General features: G+C 35.0%; 1 protein-coding gene across 7 annotated transcripts; it reads right to left on the reverse strand.

The window, feature by feature from the left end:
• Nucleotides 1-351: 351 nt before the first annotated feature.
• Nucleotides 352-17577, reverse strand: LOC110180628 (glutathione hydrolase 1 proenzyme). 7 transcript variants are annotated; one of them, XM_086839114.1, is made up of 8 exons: nt 17500-17577; nt 17058-17247; nt 3906-4124; nt 3434-3537; nt 2486-3044; nt 1868-2281; nt 1171-1812; nt 352-1114 (listed from the first exon to the last, which is right to left on the reverse strand). In XM_086839114.1, the coding sequence occupies exons 2-8, from the start codon at nt 17114-17116 to the stop codon at nt 613-615; spliced, it is 2499 nt and encodes an 832-aa protein (XP_086695240.1). In that variant the 5' UTR covers nt 17117-17247; nt 17500-17577; the 3' UTR covers nt 352-612. The 7 variants fall into 7 exon arrangements, with proteins under 7 accessions (XP_086695240.1, XP_086695239.1, XP_020803973.2 ...); XM_086839113.1 differs by having other exon boundaries at nt 17435-17574; XM_020948314.2 differs by having other exon boundaries at nt 2486-2723; nt 17435-17537.
• Between the last annotated feature and the right edge of the window lie 1328 nt (nt 17578-18905).

Consider the following 18905-nt stretch of genomic DNA (forward strand, 5'->3'; position numbering starts at 1 on the left):
TATTAACGAAAAAAGAGTTTATCAAATCTCGAAAACGAAAATGTTTTAAACGGATAAGGTTTTAATGTAATCTTTGCCCAAAAATGAATCCTTTTATTGTTATATAGTATTTAGAAGTAATTTGAATAGTAATTTATTACCTGTGCTCATGATTTCTTCCGTGTTTCATTCAATTTTAAATATATTTATTTGAGGGTGAGGTCTCTTAACTTTAGTAAACTATTGCCTACTTTTAGGCTCTAAAAGACCTGCTAAGATATGGTAATGTGAACTTCATGATATTTAATGAAACCTGGAAACATTCATGCACAAATCAAAATACATAAATAATTTCTTAATTAAGCTCTTGCATTTCTGGATCTTGTTTGTTTTGTTTTTTATTGTATACGGTAGTAGTTAGGTAGTAGCATATAAATTTATATAACGTACGATATACATAGTATGTAAAAAAGACATAGCTAGCTTAAATACTTTTGCGTGATGCGAATTGATCGACTCCACCACTCTCTAATCTCAATGAGGGGTGTGTGTGTGAGTGTGTGCTGGTGTGTGTGTGTGTGTGTGGATGTGTGTGAGTGTGTGTGAATGAGAAGCTCATCCTTTAGTAACATCCTAAAAGCCCGCCACTCCGCCACGTTTACGATAATCAGCATTTGCATAAATGGCGGTGGCATTTCTTGAAATAGCAGAAACCACAGAAGCCTTGGTCTTGCTCACGGCCTTCAGCCGGTGACCCTTTTGGGTGAGAAGCTGCAACAATGAATCCGGAAAGCCATCTTCCTCATACTCCAGGACATCGGGCAGCAGTTGATGATAGAAACGTGGCGCACTCACTGCCGCCCGCAGATCGTCATCAAACCAAAGCACCTTGGCGGCTACTTCAACCACGGCTGGAATGATCTTGCTACCTCCAGCTGCTCCAATAACCAGGCGCATATCTCCATTTTTATCCGCCAAAAGGATTGGCGATTGCGAGGACATGGGACGCTTGTGCGGCTCAATGGTATTTGCCGCCGATTTGGGCAAACCAAAGAAGTTGTTCTCCACGGCAAAGTCATTCATGCCATTGTTCAAGACAATGCCCGTGCGGGCTCCAATCAAGCCGGAACCAAAGCTATATAAATAGGATAATTAACAAAATATATTATAATATAAAATACCAATACATACTAGGAATTAATGGAGCTGGTCACCGAGACGGCATCCCCATTGGGCGCCAGTACAACCAAATGGGAAGTACCATCTGCATCCTCATTGGTGCCATATTGAGCACCATAGGCCTGCGGATCCTGCAGCACATGTGAGTCATTGATCTTGGCTCTGTTTTGATCTCCAAACTCTGGACTATTCAGACGACTGACCAACTCCCGGGCATCAATGAAATGCATATCTCCCAGCTCCGCCAGCTGGGCAAAGGCAAACTTCAGAGCCTCTGTGATACGATGAATGGTACGAGCACGCAACTCCTCAGTGGCCAGATCCGCTTTGGTAAAATTATAGCCATGCAGGATGCTCAGGGTATGGGCCACCAGGGAGCCGGAACTAACCGGGGGCAGGACATACAATGTATCCTCTCCCAGGTCCATTGTAATGGAATTAATCACATCGGCCTCGTAATATAAAAGATCATCGGCTGTGATAATGCTGCCCACATCGCGGAGATCATCAACCAAGAGCTTTGCCAAAGTGCCATTATACAGATCCATGGGTCCATTCTCACTCAGAAGCTTGTATGTCTCACAGAGATTCTTTGGAGGCTTTACCACAGTGCCAGCGTTGTGAGGTTTGCCCGTCTCCTTGTTCAAATAAATCCTAGAAAAAAAGGGTAATGAAATATCTTGTCTCCCAGTTAATTAGGATTACTTACTGGTACTGCTCATGCTCCTTGATATGAGGCAATGCAGCATTCAAGGCCCGTTCCATATGCTGGGACACATGATATCCCTTCTCGCACAGCTCTAGCGAAGGTGCCACCAAATCTGACCAAGGTAAATGACCAAATTTCTGATGGGCCTCGTGGTAACCCATCACCTCTCCAGGCACGGCAATGCTTAGTGGTCCCTTGTAGGACTTCTCTGGCTGCTGATCAAACATATCCATTTCGGCGCCATAAGGAGCCAATTCCCTGGCATCAATGGCTGTGGCATGACGTTCGCTGCGAATGTAAACATTCATCAGATGACCGCCACCAATGCCCATGCTCTGAATGGTCAGCAATCCGTTGCAGAGAAGAGCCGCTATTGCAGCATCCACCGCGCTGCCGTTCTTCTGGAGGATGTCACTGGAAGAAGTATCAGGAAATGTAAGATCAAATTAATATTTTTAATTGATTATGATAATTAAATTGTGCGGAAGAAGTTCCTGCTTTTAAATTCGATTCCTCTAAGTTCCTGTCTGTGTTTTATCAGAATAATAGAATAGAATATTGTACTATAACCCTAGAATAATCCCTATAATTCAGTAATATTAATTCCCCTTCACTAACCTGCCAATCTTGCTGCATTCTAGATTATCGGAACTGACTGCTCCATGCTGATAGACTCCCAATATGGACTCAAACTCATCACTTGTATCGATACGTATTTGATCTGTAACTGCTGCTGTTGAGGCTGCCACACTGGGTAATGCATCATCTGCCGGAGTACTGGCCATAGTGGGTAGATTTAGGTTACCAATATTTCCTTTGTGATCCTGTTCATGATCCTGCTGCTGCTGCTGCTCATCTGTTGAAGTAAATGGTTTAAGTGTGGAACTGGGATTGCTATTTGTTCTGCTTGTTGTTGTTGTTGTTGCTATTGGTGGTGGTGGTGTTGGTGGTGTAGTTGTTGTTGTTGTTGCTATTGTTGTTGCTGTGCTGGTGCTAATTGTTGTTGGTGCAATTGTTGTTGTTGTTGATGTATCAAAAGTTGCTACTGCTGCTGCGGCGACTGTTGCTGATGTTGTTGCAATTGCTGCTGCTACTGAGGTTCCCTCTGTTGTTGTTGTAGTTGTTGTTGTCGTCGTTGTTGTTGTGCTGTTTCTATTTGGTGTCGATTTTGGCCAGTCTTCGTTGTTGTTGTTGTTGTTGTTGGTATTTAGTGAGTTAGGGTGTAAAGTTTTTGGTTTGGGTTTTGTTCATGTGAATACTTTTTGGTGCCACAATAGAAGAAATTATTTTTGAACTAGATTAAATGCCAGGTGCTTGGTTAAGATGGTACGATAGCATGCAAAAATAAGCATTTTGTGGGATAAAGTATAGAATGTTCAGTCCAAAGTCTGTCTCTTGGGTCACTCTTCAATTACTTATATACTATTGATATGATACATTTGGTACAAACTTAAAGTCTATCGTTCTACGAGGAGTTCTGTTTTGGTTTTAGTTTGCCATGGGTAAGTGAATTGTTAGCTGGATGTGGTTGCCTTTCTCCAAAAAAAAAAACTTTTCAAAACTCACCACTGAAACACAGGCTGATAATCACGTAACTAATGAGGGCGATTCCAATGAAACAGATCAGCACGATGGTTAGTTTCTTCATCCAGGCCAGGACATTGGCACGCCTTTGAGAATTGAAAAGTATAACATATAGATAAGAATATATATTAAAATACATGGTGATTATTTTTTGATAACTTTTACTATTATTCTGGACAAATTTTAATGGAGATTTGAAGTTATTTAGCAAACAATTGGTAACAAATACTTCAAGGCGAAGTTGATTTATGAAAATGTTACTTTTTGTATAGCATTATTGATAATTCTATATTCTCTACTATCTCTTAGCTTTCAATACTATTCTTTTGCAGCTGCCTTGTCTGCTTTAAGGGATTTAATTGAACTCGATTTTTATGGCAACAGATCTCCCCTCTTTCCCAGTAAAGGACCCATGTCCTTGCGTTGTCACAGCTAATGCCATTTTTATGCTTACATCTGCTCGCGTCGCGCCTCCTCGGCGGCGGCAGTGTCCTGCATGAGTTCGCCCCCATTTTTCTCCTCATCCGAGTCCAGGCCACCGGCCGACTTGAGTGGAATCTTGTTCATTGCATCCTCATTGCTTTGGTGCACCATTTTGTAGGCATCCGTTGCCGATGCTCCACCAGTTCCTGTTCCTGCACCTGTTGCTCCCGCACCGGATGATGATAATGTGCTAAAAATACAAATAAATTTATACAAATTTAATACATTTTCCAGATTTATAACTCTTGGAAAGAAACATAAATCAAATTCAACCACGTCAACTCTTTGCCATCGACAACTTTGACGTCAGGATGTGGTTTACGTGCTGCGCCCTGCCTCCCCCCTTGGGTGGGCGTGTCCCGTCTAAAAATGGGTCAAGCCAGCGTCAACGTCAACGTCGACAGAGGCAGAGCAACGTCGGCGTAGGGAAATGCATTTTCCTCAATCGAGGGAATGGATTTCCTTGTGTTGTGTCGGCCATAAGCATAATTGAGCGTTTTGTGCCATGTGGTCTTTGTGGGTGGCACTCGGACTCGGACTTGGTTTTCCCCCAGAAGTCATTGCACGCGGGAATTGGGTTAATAGCTGAATGGCGAAGTAACAACGGTCGGGAGCAGCACCTTTTGCACCCCAATCCTGACCTGGGCCACATGTGTAATTGTTGACGTCGCCACTTGCACACACACACAGAAACACTCATACCCAGCCGCCCCTTGGAACGCCCACTGCACGCTCACAGCTGATGACGACACTTGCTTTAAAGGGAAAGCCCCCTTTTAAGACAGGGTGCTCCTTAATGAAAAGCGGTCTTGAGATATTAGTTTGAGATTGGGTTTTTCAGATTTTCTTTTTTAGATAATATTTTTTAAAAGATCTTTTTGCTCATTTTCTCTATCACTATCTCTGACTATCTCTTCCATGCAGTGCTTGCAATGTACAAGCAATAGAAAATGAGAGAGCTTATTTTATTTTGGCTTTTCTTGCAATGTTTCAACAATAACTATAGGAACTATAGGGGATTTTTTAGATGCTTTCTAAAAGACAAAGACAGTTAACTAATCTTCCTGCTGTTATATTTGATAGACAATTATTTAAGACATTTTACCCTGAAGCTATTAAATCTGTATATACATGAAAGAGTTTAATTGAAAAACGCCCACATTTAAATCCTTAGAAGTAATTGTATCCTAGTATTTTATATAGAACCCATGTAAGCAAAGAATTCCCCACCATAGTATACCCAATGCAGCTCAAAAAATACACAAGGATAATAAAAATATATAAAATCACTAGATCTACTTCATATTTCTATAAAGTAAGCTTGTTAACTTGAATTAATTGCATATATCCTATAAACCAATGGACCGCCCTGTATTACGCTTTTTACCATAATTTGTTTTTTGCTTTTTCTTAATAATACAGTGTTGTTTTATTATTTTTTTTTTTTCTGTGGCAGGCGCGAGCATTTGTGCTATTTTTGGGTCAACTGCATTTAATTTCGTTTCGCTTTCGTTAAGTGGTCGGTGGGCCCGAATAACCAAGAACCACGCGGCCACAATTATGAGGCATTCGGAATGCAATTTGGGTTTACGATCCATCGCCACCACAACACCCTCTTCGCGGAAAATGGCACATTGAACTGAAAATAGAGTTGCCCTGCGCTGACATGTCGAAAGTAAATTAAATGCCACGCAATATATTCAACCATTCTTTCTCACTTTTATTGATTGCCAGAGTTGGGCGACAGGTGGCGTGTTGGTGATGGGTTCATTTACTTACTGGAATAAAGAAATCACTTCCAAGTTAATTAGGAAAATCCTTTTTAGAGGTTCTACAACACCATTTTTCTTATATATTTATTTTTTTTTTTTTTATTACAATTGTACTTTGCCTTGAACTGTAATAAAATTTACACTATTAAATATATACATCATATATATTTTATACATATATTTTTAATAACTAACAACTGTTTTCCCCTTTCATATTAATTTGGCTTTGGCGCATGCGCAGCGCCTTTAAGCCAAAAAACTTTGCTGTTTGCCAAAATGATTGAAAATTAAAATCGGAATCGACTGTCATTTATTGCATACGTGTTTTGATTGTTAATTATTATAATAATTATTTGGAAAGCACTAATGAAATCGGAAAACGAATAGTTTTGCAGGGTGGCCCCTAACATTTATGGTCAGTGGTGACCGACAATGATTGCTTTATCGGCATAGGACCCATAAATATGCATTTAAATGTATGTCCAAATACATAACTATATACATATGTTTCGATATGTATAATTACTTATTTTTTACTGGGAAGACTTGAGGGTGAAGAGCTAAGATCATTGCTGGAATCTTTCATCTTCGACCGACCCTTATCAAGGGGAAGACTATATGCTGAAGCAGACTGAAGAATAAAATAATGTATAATCGAGGATGCAAGTGCAGGAAAAGGCAAAAATATGGGTCAGTTAATACACTGAACAAGTCGATCATGCAAATAAGTTGGTATATAACTGGTAAAGAATTTAAAAAACAAGGGGTTTCCGAAAGAAATATCTGAAGAATTTTAAAATCCTTTTAAAAGGTGTTTAAAAGTTAGTTTCAAGGTTTATCTACAGAACAATCACAACATTATTTAACTTATTTAAAGTTAAAAACTAAAGTAGCATTTACATATTTTCACTCAAAACAAAAGACTAATTCATTTAAAATTAATACTTAAAGCAAGCATCAGTTGAGTTTCTCTATATTTTAAACTCATCTCTTGCTTTTTCAATATTTCAAAACCAAAATGCATATTGTACCAAGTATATTTTATATTTATATTTGATAGATTCAATGACTAGACTCTGTCTGGCCATCCAAATTGAGGGGGCAAGGGCATTTGGCCATAGATCATGGCTGATCGCGCGTATCGAAGCCCAATCAAATAGTGGCAGCAATCCAATTTGCATTGCGGATGGCAAACGATTCGTTTCGGGAGGCCAATTAAGTCAACAGAATTTCACAAAGCAGCAAATACAAAATACAAAATACAAATACAATTAAAATGCAGGGAGACCCGCGGCAAATAAATCAAAACTTGTTGAGGGCCCCCGTAAGACTATAAGTAAGTACTCGCATAATATTAACTTCAGCGAACTGAGAGCTCTTAAAAAATGTTCAAATGGCAAAGCGTAAAAAATAAGTGACCAAAAAATATAGCATTGTTTGAAAATAAGAAGAAGTTGTAAAAAAAAAAACATTAAAAAAGTATAGTAAAAAATCAAAAATCTATGTTTTTCACCAGGCAGACAGCCGTACTGACCTCATTTTAAGCTGTACGAGGAGTGAGATAGTCACTATTTTTACTTTGCTTGTTTCGAAAAATGTTTTAAGAAAGTGTAATTTTAAATTTTCATTATCTTTAAACTATAGATTTTAGTTTTTAATACTTTAAACGGAGTCCTATAAATACAGTGGTTGTGTTTGATTTAAAGATTAATAAGTTAAGTTACTTTAGCATAATCAAACCAATCTATCTAGGTTTAATTTTATAATTTCTTTATCATTTCGAGATCTTTCAGAGTCAGACAGTTTAATTGAAAGGTTATAGCTAGAATATTACACATTACTTTTGCACAAAGATAATCTTTTCATTGACAATTTCACATTTCTAGAAGCCGCAGAGTCTAGGCAGGGTTAGAATAGGGCGTGGAGAAGTCACAAGTTCCCAGAGATCAGACCAAGACAATGATCTGTCATTTAGAGAGATGATCCTACACTCTCTGTTCATTGCCATTTTGACATATTTCGCATTTTTCGAATCCAATTCGCGACAGTGCAAATTGATCTCGCCCAAAGTTCAGGGACGTGTCTGCGCGTTCATCTCTCCCCTCCCATATGTATGTGCGGGTGCACATCTATTATTTATATGTATATGTATATTTACTATATACTTTATACTATATACTATATATGGGCGTTATAGATAGACGTCGGCACACAGATATTAGCTGGCATGGCCATATATAAGAGCGCCTTGTTTCATATGCCTTTCCCTCGGCTTTCTTTCGTTGATTAAGTTGTCAGCAATCAGCAAGACAGCGTTTAGCGTCGATTACTGTTAGACTAAGTGGCCCGATCCCAGATCTGTTGAGCTAACAATTGAGCGGGTTCTTGGGAATTAACTTGATAAAAAAAGAGAGAACACACACAAAGCAACCAAAATGTGACAAAAAACGAGAGAAAAGTGCACTTGAGACCGGGAGCGAAATCACTGGGGAGTTTATGCGGGAAACAAGAAATTACCCGGAGATAAGCCGAAATAAAAAAGGGAGTCTGAACTCGACCTATCTAGGTTTTTATTATTGTTCATTCATCTCGCCTTTTTTATCGGGTTGAGTTGAGGGGGGAGTGAAGGTCAGTGTTTTAAGAGCCTATAAACGAGATAAAATGAGGTCTAAGTATTCCAGAAAACTCAACATAAATTCGGTTTGAATTTGTAAGATGATCACCTTAGGAAACTGTCTTTTAAAAATATTAAAAACATACTTTAAACAACGAGGTGTTTTTCTAGGAAAGTTAAGTCACTAAACCTTTGAGGTTTAAAGACCACAAACTAAGTTGTAAATCTATCGCAAGTACTTTGTCAACTGAAATAAGTAATAGTTTTTCCACTGAAAAATTCCAGATCTCAGGTTTAGGATTTGTAGTATTAATCATAAGTATACATAAAAATATAAATATTGGATATAAACTAAAAATTATACTATATAATAAATCACTAAGATCTTTAAAGACTCTGTTCAAATTATTTAAGGAAAAGAATTTTAAGAAAGCTTAAAAGAAATATTAAGGAAAGGAATATTCTAAAGACTAAATAGAAAGGAAGTCGAAGTCTTCTCAGTGTTCCCAATTTCTGGCCAATAATTAATATAATCTCCCCAAGAGTACATATAGCAGACTCTCATAAAGTCTTTCCCCATTCTCTCCATAAAAATTCCACTTTGATTTCGCATATCGAATTACTTTCTCACACTTTAAAACTCAATACCCTATTGATGTTATGGTACTATGACTATTATTTATTTCTGGAAAATACAATTTATCACAAGCTGGGATTTCCAAGAGATATGACTTCTATACATTACTAACATTTGATAGCATTTAAAACAAGCTGCGATAGTTGTGAATAATAACACTTGTTCTTATGGAATTGTAAGAAAGTCTTGATATTTTTCTTGGATATTATGCACAAGAAATTTGTTATGACTATTACTTATTATTTTGCATTGAAATTAATAACAACAAAATAATATTGCATAGAGAAAATTATACTTTTTGCTCAGTAAATTGATAGATAACATTAAAAAGAGACTACTATTTAATATACAAATTATTTAGTACTCAAAATTATTTAAAGAAACTGTAAATTAATTACACTCTTATCACATTTTGATTAAGATTAACAAGACTAGGAACTTCTTTACAAAACATTTTCAAATATGCAAATATATGCAAAAATTCTGATATAAGATATGTAGATTTGCCACCCTTTTATTTCCCCTAATTTTCTGTCTTCAAAATCTCCATCAATTTGCCTATGAATTTCCTCGCTTTCCTAAATTACAATATGGAATTTCCAACATTTTTTATTTTTGGATTTTCCTAGGATTTCAGGCAAAAACATTTTGCATTTCAGGAATTTGATGAAACATGCAAGTCTAACACAAAACCTTTTGAAATACATGATATTTCTCATATTCTGTACACTTAAAAAATCTTTAAAAATGCCTTAAGATATCCATGAAGGAATAATAATATTTATAAAATTATTTATGCACTCTGATACTACAAATTTTGTCAAGTGTATACACTTGATTGGCCTTCAGCAGCAGCAAAAAATCACATGCAAAATGCAACAAGTGTTTAGTCTCCAACGTTTTCCTATTTTCGGTGTTTTTATTATTATTATTATTATTATTGTTTGTATTATGTATTGTAATTTCTATTTTCTATTTTGTTCTCTTTCGTTTTTAATCGCTTTTTGGTGGCATTTTTGGCGTCTGGCATTTATTTGGGTTTCATTCTTTGGCCAACGCCTTTGTTTCGTCGCTGCTTTCGGTTATTTTTAAATATAATAATTGCAAAATGAAACTGAAAACACACGGAATGGCATGGCGAGAATAAAAAGCAAAAACCAACAGAAAAAAATCGTTTTTTGGCCCTAGACTTGGACTTGGACTTGTTGCTGCCGCCAACGTTTCCAACATATTTATTTTATTTTATTTTGTCTGTCTCTTTTTTTTTACTTTTGTTGTATTTCTGCCCGGTTTGTGGACAGTTTTTCTTCATTTTCAGGTGGGCGGACCTGGCGGATGCCGGTCCAGCATTAAATTAAATTACAAAAAATACAACACATTTCGATTTTACGATCCTGATACGCACACGCACCACACCAACAACACCAATAACATCAACAATTACAACAAAAGTAAGAAAATTAATTAAAAAATTAAACTTTTGTCACCTTTTTGCTTGATTTGAACTTGTGTTTTGTGATTTATTTATTTAAAAAAAAAAATAAATACAAAAAAAGGCGCGCGCTTTTTGTAGTTCACAGATATCACTCGTAATTCGTCGTGGCGTGAGATCTACGCATATATCTTCTTGTATATGTGTATATATATGCCGGACTATATATGCATTTATGCCAGAATAAATTCTATAATTTTTCAATTATATTTTTAACTTCTTTTCTAAGCGATTTTTTTTAGTCGCGTGTCTCGTCTGCGACGTCGCCTGCGTCTGTTGGTCAACTGAATTAAGAACGGCCGCTAACGATGACGATGACGCCGCCGCTGGCGTTGCCGCTGCCGCAGAGCCAGTGATGCCGACTTTCTGGCTAATTTTGAGCTAAAATATAATACATTTTTTTTATCTTAAACTTAAGGCTATCACAGAATGTCAACATATATTTTGATATCAATTTTGAATAGAGTTTTTGAATATATTATCATCTTTTCTAGTATATTGTTATTTTCCTATTTTGTTAAATACATTCCTCTTTCTCCTAACATTTAAGGAAATTTTGTTATTATTTTTAAGCCTATAATTTTTAAATTTAATATTAATTATTGAGTAGGGGCAAGGAGTTGTATACTTTTTTATCTAAGCAAAAAAGCCTAAGTAGATATGACTGCTCTTACTTTTAGCTTAAAATTTTAACAGTTAGCAAACAGTGTACTTATAAATTAATAAAATTAATTAATTAAGTTCTGAATTAACAATATGCCAATGTTTTTATTTGTATTTGTAATTAAATAAATTTAATAAAATTGTGTCAATTGCAACGCCCAAATGTAAGCTTTACTTTTGGCCAGCTGATCGTCAGGTATTTACTGGCATATTTCCTCAAGTTGTACTTTTATATAGTTTATTAAATATTTTTTTAGTTATTTATTTAATTATTTATTATATATCTAATATATATTCCTCATATATCCATATTATTTAGCATCGCTGACTGCGACTGCTGCTCGTCTAGCCGAGTGGGCAGCAAAAAACTGCGTCTCTGCTGCTGCGCAGCAGCTGTTGCTCTGGTTGTTGCGTTTTGCCATTTTTTTATTATTATTATTGTTTTTGTTATTGTTGCTTCTTTTTAAAATATTATTGTTGTTGCTGCTGCGGCTGTTGCTGCAGTGCAAATTGTTGCTGCGTCGGTGCGGAAATCACAAAAAATTAGAAGACCCCGATGGCATAGAGCTCCCGTGATTGTCATCACTCTGGATTTTAGTAGTGCGAGCTCTGATTATTTCAGTGTTGTGATTTTTTTTATATATCGTGTTTTGGGGGTGGGTTAGGGAGGGGGTTGGCTTGGCCACCACCCACCCGCCGGCGGGGGCCATTAAGAGCAATTTGTTGACAGTGACACACAAAAATGGACACACAAAGCGACGCGAGGCGGCGACAACAGACCAGGCTCAAGCAAAAACAAACAAAAACCAAAACCCAACCAGAAACACACACACACACACAGAAAAAAAAGAAAATAGAGAATAGTAGTGATAACATGGACAGAGGAAAATCGGAAAATGTGAGACAATTCCTCATGACATCATCATGTCACTTTAATTGCAATTCTTCAAAGGATACTCTGTACTATCCTATAAATTTATTTTCTGCACTTGGCACCTTTTGACTTATGACATTTTCCAGACTTTTCTTGATTATTTATTTTACTTCCTGGCATCTGTGGCTCTTTGATTCGTTTCATTTAGAATTTCCTTTTGATAATCATCGGATGTCTGGCTATGAAAGTTATTGGAATTGCCATTCTTTTTTTAATCGAAACAGGTGGAAATAAAAGGATAGTAAGCACGGGAAGTTGGAAGCATAGCTGAGGATGGAAAAATAGTGACGGGAATCAGGAAAATCTTAAGGGTATTATAATTATTATTGGGTCTTATAATTTTAATCGGAATTAATGTATCTTTGACTTAGTTATGATCGAAACTGAACTGGAATCCATGATCTTATGATTAACTACAGGGGTATACACTCTTTCTTTTCTCGAAGTTAGCTTCCTTTCTTGTTGTCTAGTTAAATTAAATTTCAATGCTGTCAAAATTCGAAAGAAATTAAATTGAGTTTAAGAAGAGGCTCATTTGTGTCCAGTAACTGTTCAGGGAAACTTGCCAAAATGCGAGTCAGGTCTTTGAGCAGCAATTTTTTGTATTAAATTTAATAATAAACACTTACTATTTAGACTTGTAAAATAAACCTAAATATATGATAAACAGATAATCAAATATTTATTATTATATTTTATTTAACCATTATTTCATTTCATTGATAATACTAGCATTTCAATCACAATTGTTAGCCTGATTGTTGCCATGTTTGTGCTTGTTTGGCTGGTCATCGCTTGGCCATCATCTCCACACATCCGCTGGGCATGTGTATAGTTTTTATTATTCTTGCTCTATGTGTGTATACATTTGCTTTTTGTTTTCATATGAATATATATATATATATTTTATGCGCGATGATGTGTGTCTTTGTGGGGGCACGCAGATTTCCGCTGCAGTTTGACATCTGCCAGTTTCCACTTGTCTATGATAAGCAGGCAAAGCTAAAGGAGGATGGTCATGAGAGCATGTCAATTGCACAAAGATACATGTGTAGCGTTCATGTGCTATATATATGTGCATAGATAGTTATAGTCGCGATGTCGTGCTGTTAAACCATGCAATTTGCCACAGTAGTTGAAGCTTAAGGAAAAAGCAGAAGCACAAAATACTGACGACAAAAAAAAAGTAAATAAAAATTGAAATGTGTGTCAACAAATTGCACAAATTATCAGCAGTTGAGCACAGAGTCACTATACTCGAAAAAAATAATCAAATCTTTTAATCAAAGATAGTATATGCCTTAAAATATGAAAAGAAATGGTAAAAGTTTGAATAGAAAATAAAGAGAAATACTCTTGTAAGGCGTTTAAAATCACTACAAAATGTGCTGAAAAGTATGCTATGAAATTTTGGAGGAAGCCATTGCAATGGAGTTTCATGTCGTTTCCGTTTGCCATATAACACTTATTTTAGCTTTAGTTTAGGAAACATTTTTAAGGGATTTTAAGTGCAGTTTTAAATTTTAGCTTTATATCCTTTTTTAAAATTAAAAATTAAAGTATAGTTATTTAATGTTTTTATGAAATTTTCAATGAAATAATGAGATTTCTTATCTATTTAATTTTAAATAGGAAATTTACTTTAGATAAACATTTATAAAATATTATATTTATAACATTAAGACACTTCGAAAAAAAGTATTAGGATTTTAAATTAATTTATCTTAAGTGTTTCTATTTAATTTTTTCATTTAATTATTAATTTTAATGAATCAAAAATCCCAACTAACTCCAAATTCTTTCCAGTGTCTCTCGTTAAAATTCGCTCAGCTGGAGAGCACCGACAGTGAGGGCTCCACTGTACTTGAAACACACGCTTGTGGGCGGAGTGGGCGACATCGCAGCAATCAATCCGCATGACAATGGGCTAATTACAGCGAATCCATCACGAGGGATCGCCCCAGGCCCAGCAAATGGACAGCCGTCGAATTAAAAAGTTTAAACAAAAAATTAAAATTAAATCTCAACACTTGACCCTGCCTCTGGTTGTATGCTTTTTGGGCATTCCACTTAATCATTGATTTGCATACTAATTCAGAGCTACTGCGAACAGATCATGCGTGGGCCCATTAGTTTATGAATGGTCGAAATATTTAGCTGGAAATCGAAATCGACATAAAATTGTGAGAAAAAAATGTATTAAAGAAAATAAAGAACAAATTTTTTGATAGGGTTTTTCATATAGGTTTTGGAATGTCTAGGAATTATACAAAAAATTATATAAATAAGAGACTTGAAAGACTCATTCGAGTTTATTTCTACTGTCACATTACGAAACCTTTTATGGTGAATATATTATAAAATAAAATAAAATATAACCAATTAAAATGCAAGGGAGTTTCCCCATATTTTTTTAAATATTTTTATACTATTCATATTCATATTTGTACTTGTCTTCATATGCAATATATAGTATCTGTAAAAATTACTTTTCAAAATGGACACAAGCCGAGCCCAAATTAAATAAATGATGTTTTATTTTTAGGTGCGAATGCATCTAAATTAAGAAAAGGGGAACAAAAAACACATCCATCACTTGCAATTTTTTTTCATTAATATTCTTTTTTTGTTCTGTTGCGTTGGCGACGCCGACGCGAAATGACGTCACAAAATGGATTTAACCGGCTGCCCTTGACTTGATCTTGCGTCGCAGAAATCAAGTTTTACATTGGATTTTGTGCATTTCCATAGTTTACACTTGAAAAAAGCATAAATTAAATAAATAAATAAATCAAAGTTTTCAAATTAAGCCACAAATTATGAAAGTTGTGCTAAAATTACTAAATATTTTGCAAGATACGCTTAACTAATCCCAACTCAAATATGAAAACTTTTTCAGATTCATTTAACAAATTAAAAATATTAGGTATAACTTGGTGTTATGATCGCAAAAATCAAACAGGAAATATTTTAAAATTACTTTTATATTTTTTATTGATTTAAAAGATTAAATAAATAAACTTAAGTCTGCTTTTAAACAAATTAAATGATTTTCGCAAAGTGCTCTTATGAACTTTTTACTCTGCAAAATCCGGAACTTATTTTTCCCGATAACACTATAAAATCGGCATGAATTTCCCTTGTACATATATATTTTTCTTCTTGCCACCTTTTTGGAAAATTCGGGAAGGAAATTGAAAAGAAGGGTGAAGAACCTGGCAGGCCCATTAATTGGTTGGGAGAAATTTATTTAGCGCATCGCTCTTTGTGGTATTTTCTGTTATTGTTTTTTGTTTTTTTTTTTTCCTATGTGGTGTGCGTTTTTGTGTTTTGAAGTGCTCCACATTCTGTTGCTCTTTCATGTGGCACGACCCCCGGCCACGCCCCCACCGCTCCACCGTGCCCAAGCCGCCCCTCCAATCATCCTGCAAACTATTTTCAGTTCGTCTGACACACATCGGAGCTGCGGCAGGAAAAGTGGTGAAAATGCGGGGTGAGTAATTGTTTACATTGCGCTTCTTGTGAGCTACTTTACGACCCCCCATTCCCCATTTCCCATTTTCCAAAACAAGTCCAAAAAGAAGAATCAAGACAACAAAAAAAAAAAGAAAGGAAAAGCAATAATTTTACTTGTTGGTTCTTTCCTAGCCTCACGTTTCCTTTATTTGATGGATTGTTTTGCGGTCCACGGAACTTGAGGTTTGTTCCAACCAGAAAAACGGGAAAATCCCAATGAAAATTCAGTACACTTAGCTTAAAAATAAAAAAATCGAAAAAGATATTGAGGGGCAATCGTACAAATATTTGCTCACATGTAAATGTAAACAAAATCTAAAACGATTTGATCTTTGATTACCTTGAATTCCCTCAAACGCTTTTGCAGAGATACTATAAACATTTCTGTTTTCAAATTCGAGTCTTCAAGTTTTCCTTTTCGAAAATTCAATTCGAATCTTGTTTGTTTCCAAATGAATGAAGCGAAATCTACAATTTGCACTTATCTAATGTTTTATTTATACGTTTTCAACACCTTGTCTTAGTAAGTGGAGAAGGAAATATAATAAATTTAAAATCCAACCTTGAGTGAGTTTAGGGAAAATAATGCTTTGAAATTGATTAGCGAAGCAATTTAAAATTCCACATATTTCATAAGTAAATGTATTTATGTTTCGCAATATGCTATTTTTTTTTCATTTATGAATACATGCAAAGACTAAGAACCGTTTATAATTATTGGTATATTAAATATACGTTTGAGTAAGCTGTAAAAATATAACATATAATAGTATATATTTAATTTTTATCCATTTATTTCCTTCTCCTTTCCATAGAGCTTTGAACTCCATTTACGTTTATATTCATAAACCTCATAAAAACTAACATTGGAAAGCTGTCCGAATGGGAATTAATGCTTTTTTTGCTGAGTTATGAGTTTTTTTTTAACTATGATTAGACGAAAAAATTTCCATAGAAAAATATAGAAAATATAAGAATATTTATTAAAAGAATGCGAATATTTTTAGCTTAGTTGTGATCAATTTCTGATTCGATCATATAATTTAAATTAATGTTGAGCATATTGATTTATCACTCTAAATAAAACTAAAATAGAAAAGTCTTCCAAATTAAAAATAATGATTCTTTGGCTTAGTTATGAGATTTTTAAACTTTGATTTGTCGAAAAAATTGCTATAAAAAATATCGAATGATAACGAATGCAAATACTTTAAGCTTCGTTTCTTGTTAATCTTCTTATCAGACATTTCTGATAATCTAAAATATATATAAGTTTTGTATTTCTCGTATTTGTTTTTGATTTAGAAAAAAGGATAATTATCCTTTTCAATTCAAGCTGAAACTTTGGCTAGTAATTCAAAAATCAATGTTTGTTTTCTTTATTTAAAATCTTTAAAACCCCTTAAAAGCTATATATATTCAAAACCTTTTCAAATTTAGATAATATATCTAATTAACTATTCGATATTATGTAGTTGACCCCTGATGAACTTACGATTGCAATGTTGAGAGATTTGTGGCCGAGGCACCGACGCCGCATGCCGTGGAATGCATTCTGCTACTTTTGCCAATGGGGATTTATGGATCTCACAGGCAACACCACCTTCTTGGGCACACTATATGTACGTATGTTATATATCCACGGAAGAGAAGTGTGTGTGCCTCAAATTAAAACGTTTATGCCGCTGCACGCACCGTAAAAAATTTCAAAAAAAAATAAATAATGAGAAAAAATAAAAACACGGAACGGAAGAGGGAATTTAATGCAATGCAAGTGATTTTAATGGAGCTTGTCTTCGACTTGGTTATGGCTTTGGGTTTGGTTTTGGCTCTCGAATTGGATTTCGTTTTGGCTCTCTGATTGGATTTAACTCTGTTGCTAGTTGGAGGTGGCTTGTGGATCATAGCATGTTGCTGACGCGTCGGCGGCTTCTCACTTGATGGCGGTGGCATTCGCGACGTTCAATTTCCGACTGAAATTCACACTTTCCGCCGGAGATTCAGTCCGTAAATGTTCTGTGGCAGCGCAGCAGCATCGATGCCAGCGTCGCAGTCAGCAGCAACCGCTCCCGCCGGCAGAGTCCCGCCTATCTGGCATTAAGCGTACCCCATTCCATATCCATTCCCATTCCATGCCACCTCACAGATATAGCCGCATCATCTATATACAAATCCGTATCTGAATCCAAGTCCACCCACGTGGACCGGCCAATTGTTGCCGCTGCTGTGCCGCACTGTTGCTATAATTGTTGTTGTCTTAGCCTAAACAATCCAGCAATTGAGTACAGTGCAGGGTGAAAATATAGGGTTTCGAGGATTAATATAAAATAATATACAAAATAATTAATTAAGATATGCTGCTGGATTTTGTGAGTATTGAAGGAGCCAAAATTAATGTTAGAAATGATTGTAGCCTTACGATATAATTATAAAAACATTATAAAAATAAAAATAGGTATTTTCTGTACTATAAAAATTTATGAAAATATTAATAAGTACTTTTTGTACTGCAAAAAAATATTAAAATAAAAATAGGTACTCTTTGTACCACAAAAAATGTAAAAGAATTAATTTAAATTTTTACTAAGTACTTAAACACAAATTTAACCAAAATACACTGTGTCGTGTATGTATATAAATGTTAAATAAATATTAATTAATTATTCATTAGCAAACATAAAAAATTATAATTTAAATTATAGGAATTCGTGTTTGATAAAATCTAAAGCAAGTAAATATGTGTCTTATTATATGACTAATACTTAGTTCTGTACCTTAGTTTATAATTAAGCATAAGCAAATAAATATATTTAATACTAATTCTTATTCATAATTATTATAAAAAGAATTAAGGAAAAGTTTCAGAAAAATGTTCACATCCCACCCCCAAAGTATAAATGTTTATTTTCTTGTAAATTTTTTCCAATTTCAAAATGTACTATCTAAACGAATGCTATGTACCTGTGAGTGTGTAGGTGTAGGTGTGCAATGCATGTCAATGTTTTTTTTTGTTTCTTGTATTTTTCTTTCTTTTTTCTATTTTTTCTATTTTTTTATTGCATTTAAAAGACTCGAAGCAATGAAGCTGAAGACCTACATGGCGTATGAGTAACGTGGCAAGCCATTAATCAAAAAAGAAACTAAGCAAATTCGTAAGTTTTGCAAAAATTAAATTATCGCTGGTAATATACCTTAAAAACAATATGGAAACAATTCGAAAATAGAAAAAGTAGGGATAGTTTTTTCTTGAATTTCCTGAAACTGGTAGATGGACACACATGTTGTGGGTTTAGTTTTTGCGGGAATGTATGCGGTAGTGAAGATCAATAAATTAACTGAACCA

The sequence above is a fragment of the Drosophila serrata genome, unplaced genomic scaffold (genome assembly GCF_035046125.1).
Source record: "Drosophila serrata isolate PLE 108 unplaced genomic scaffold, ASM3504612v1 contig_362, whole genome shotgun sequence".
Classification (NCBI taxonomy): domain Eukaryota; kingdom Metazoa; phylum Arthropoda; class Insecta; order Diptera; family Drosophilidae; genus Drosophila; species Drosophila serrata.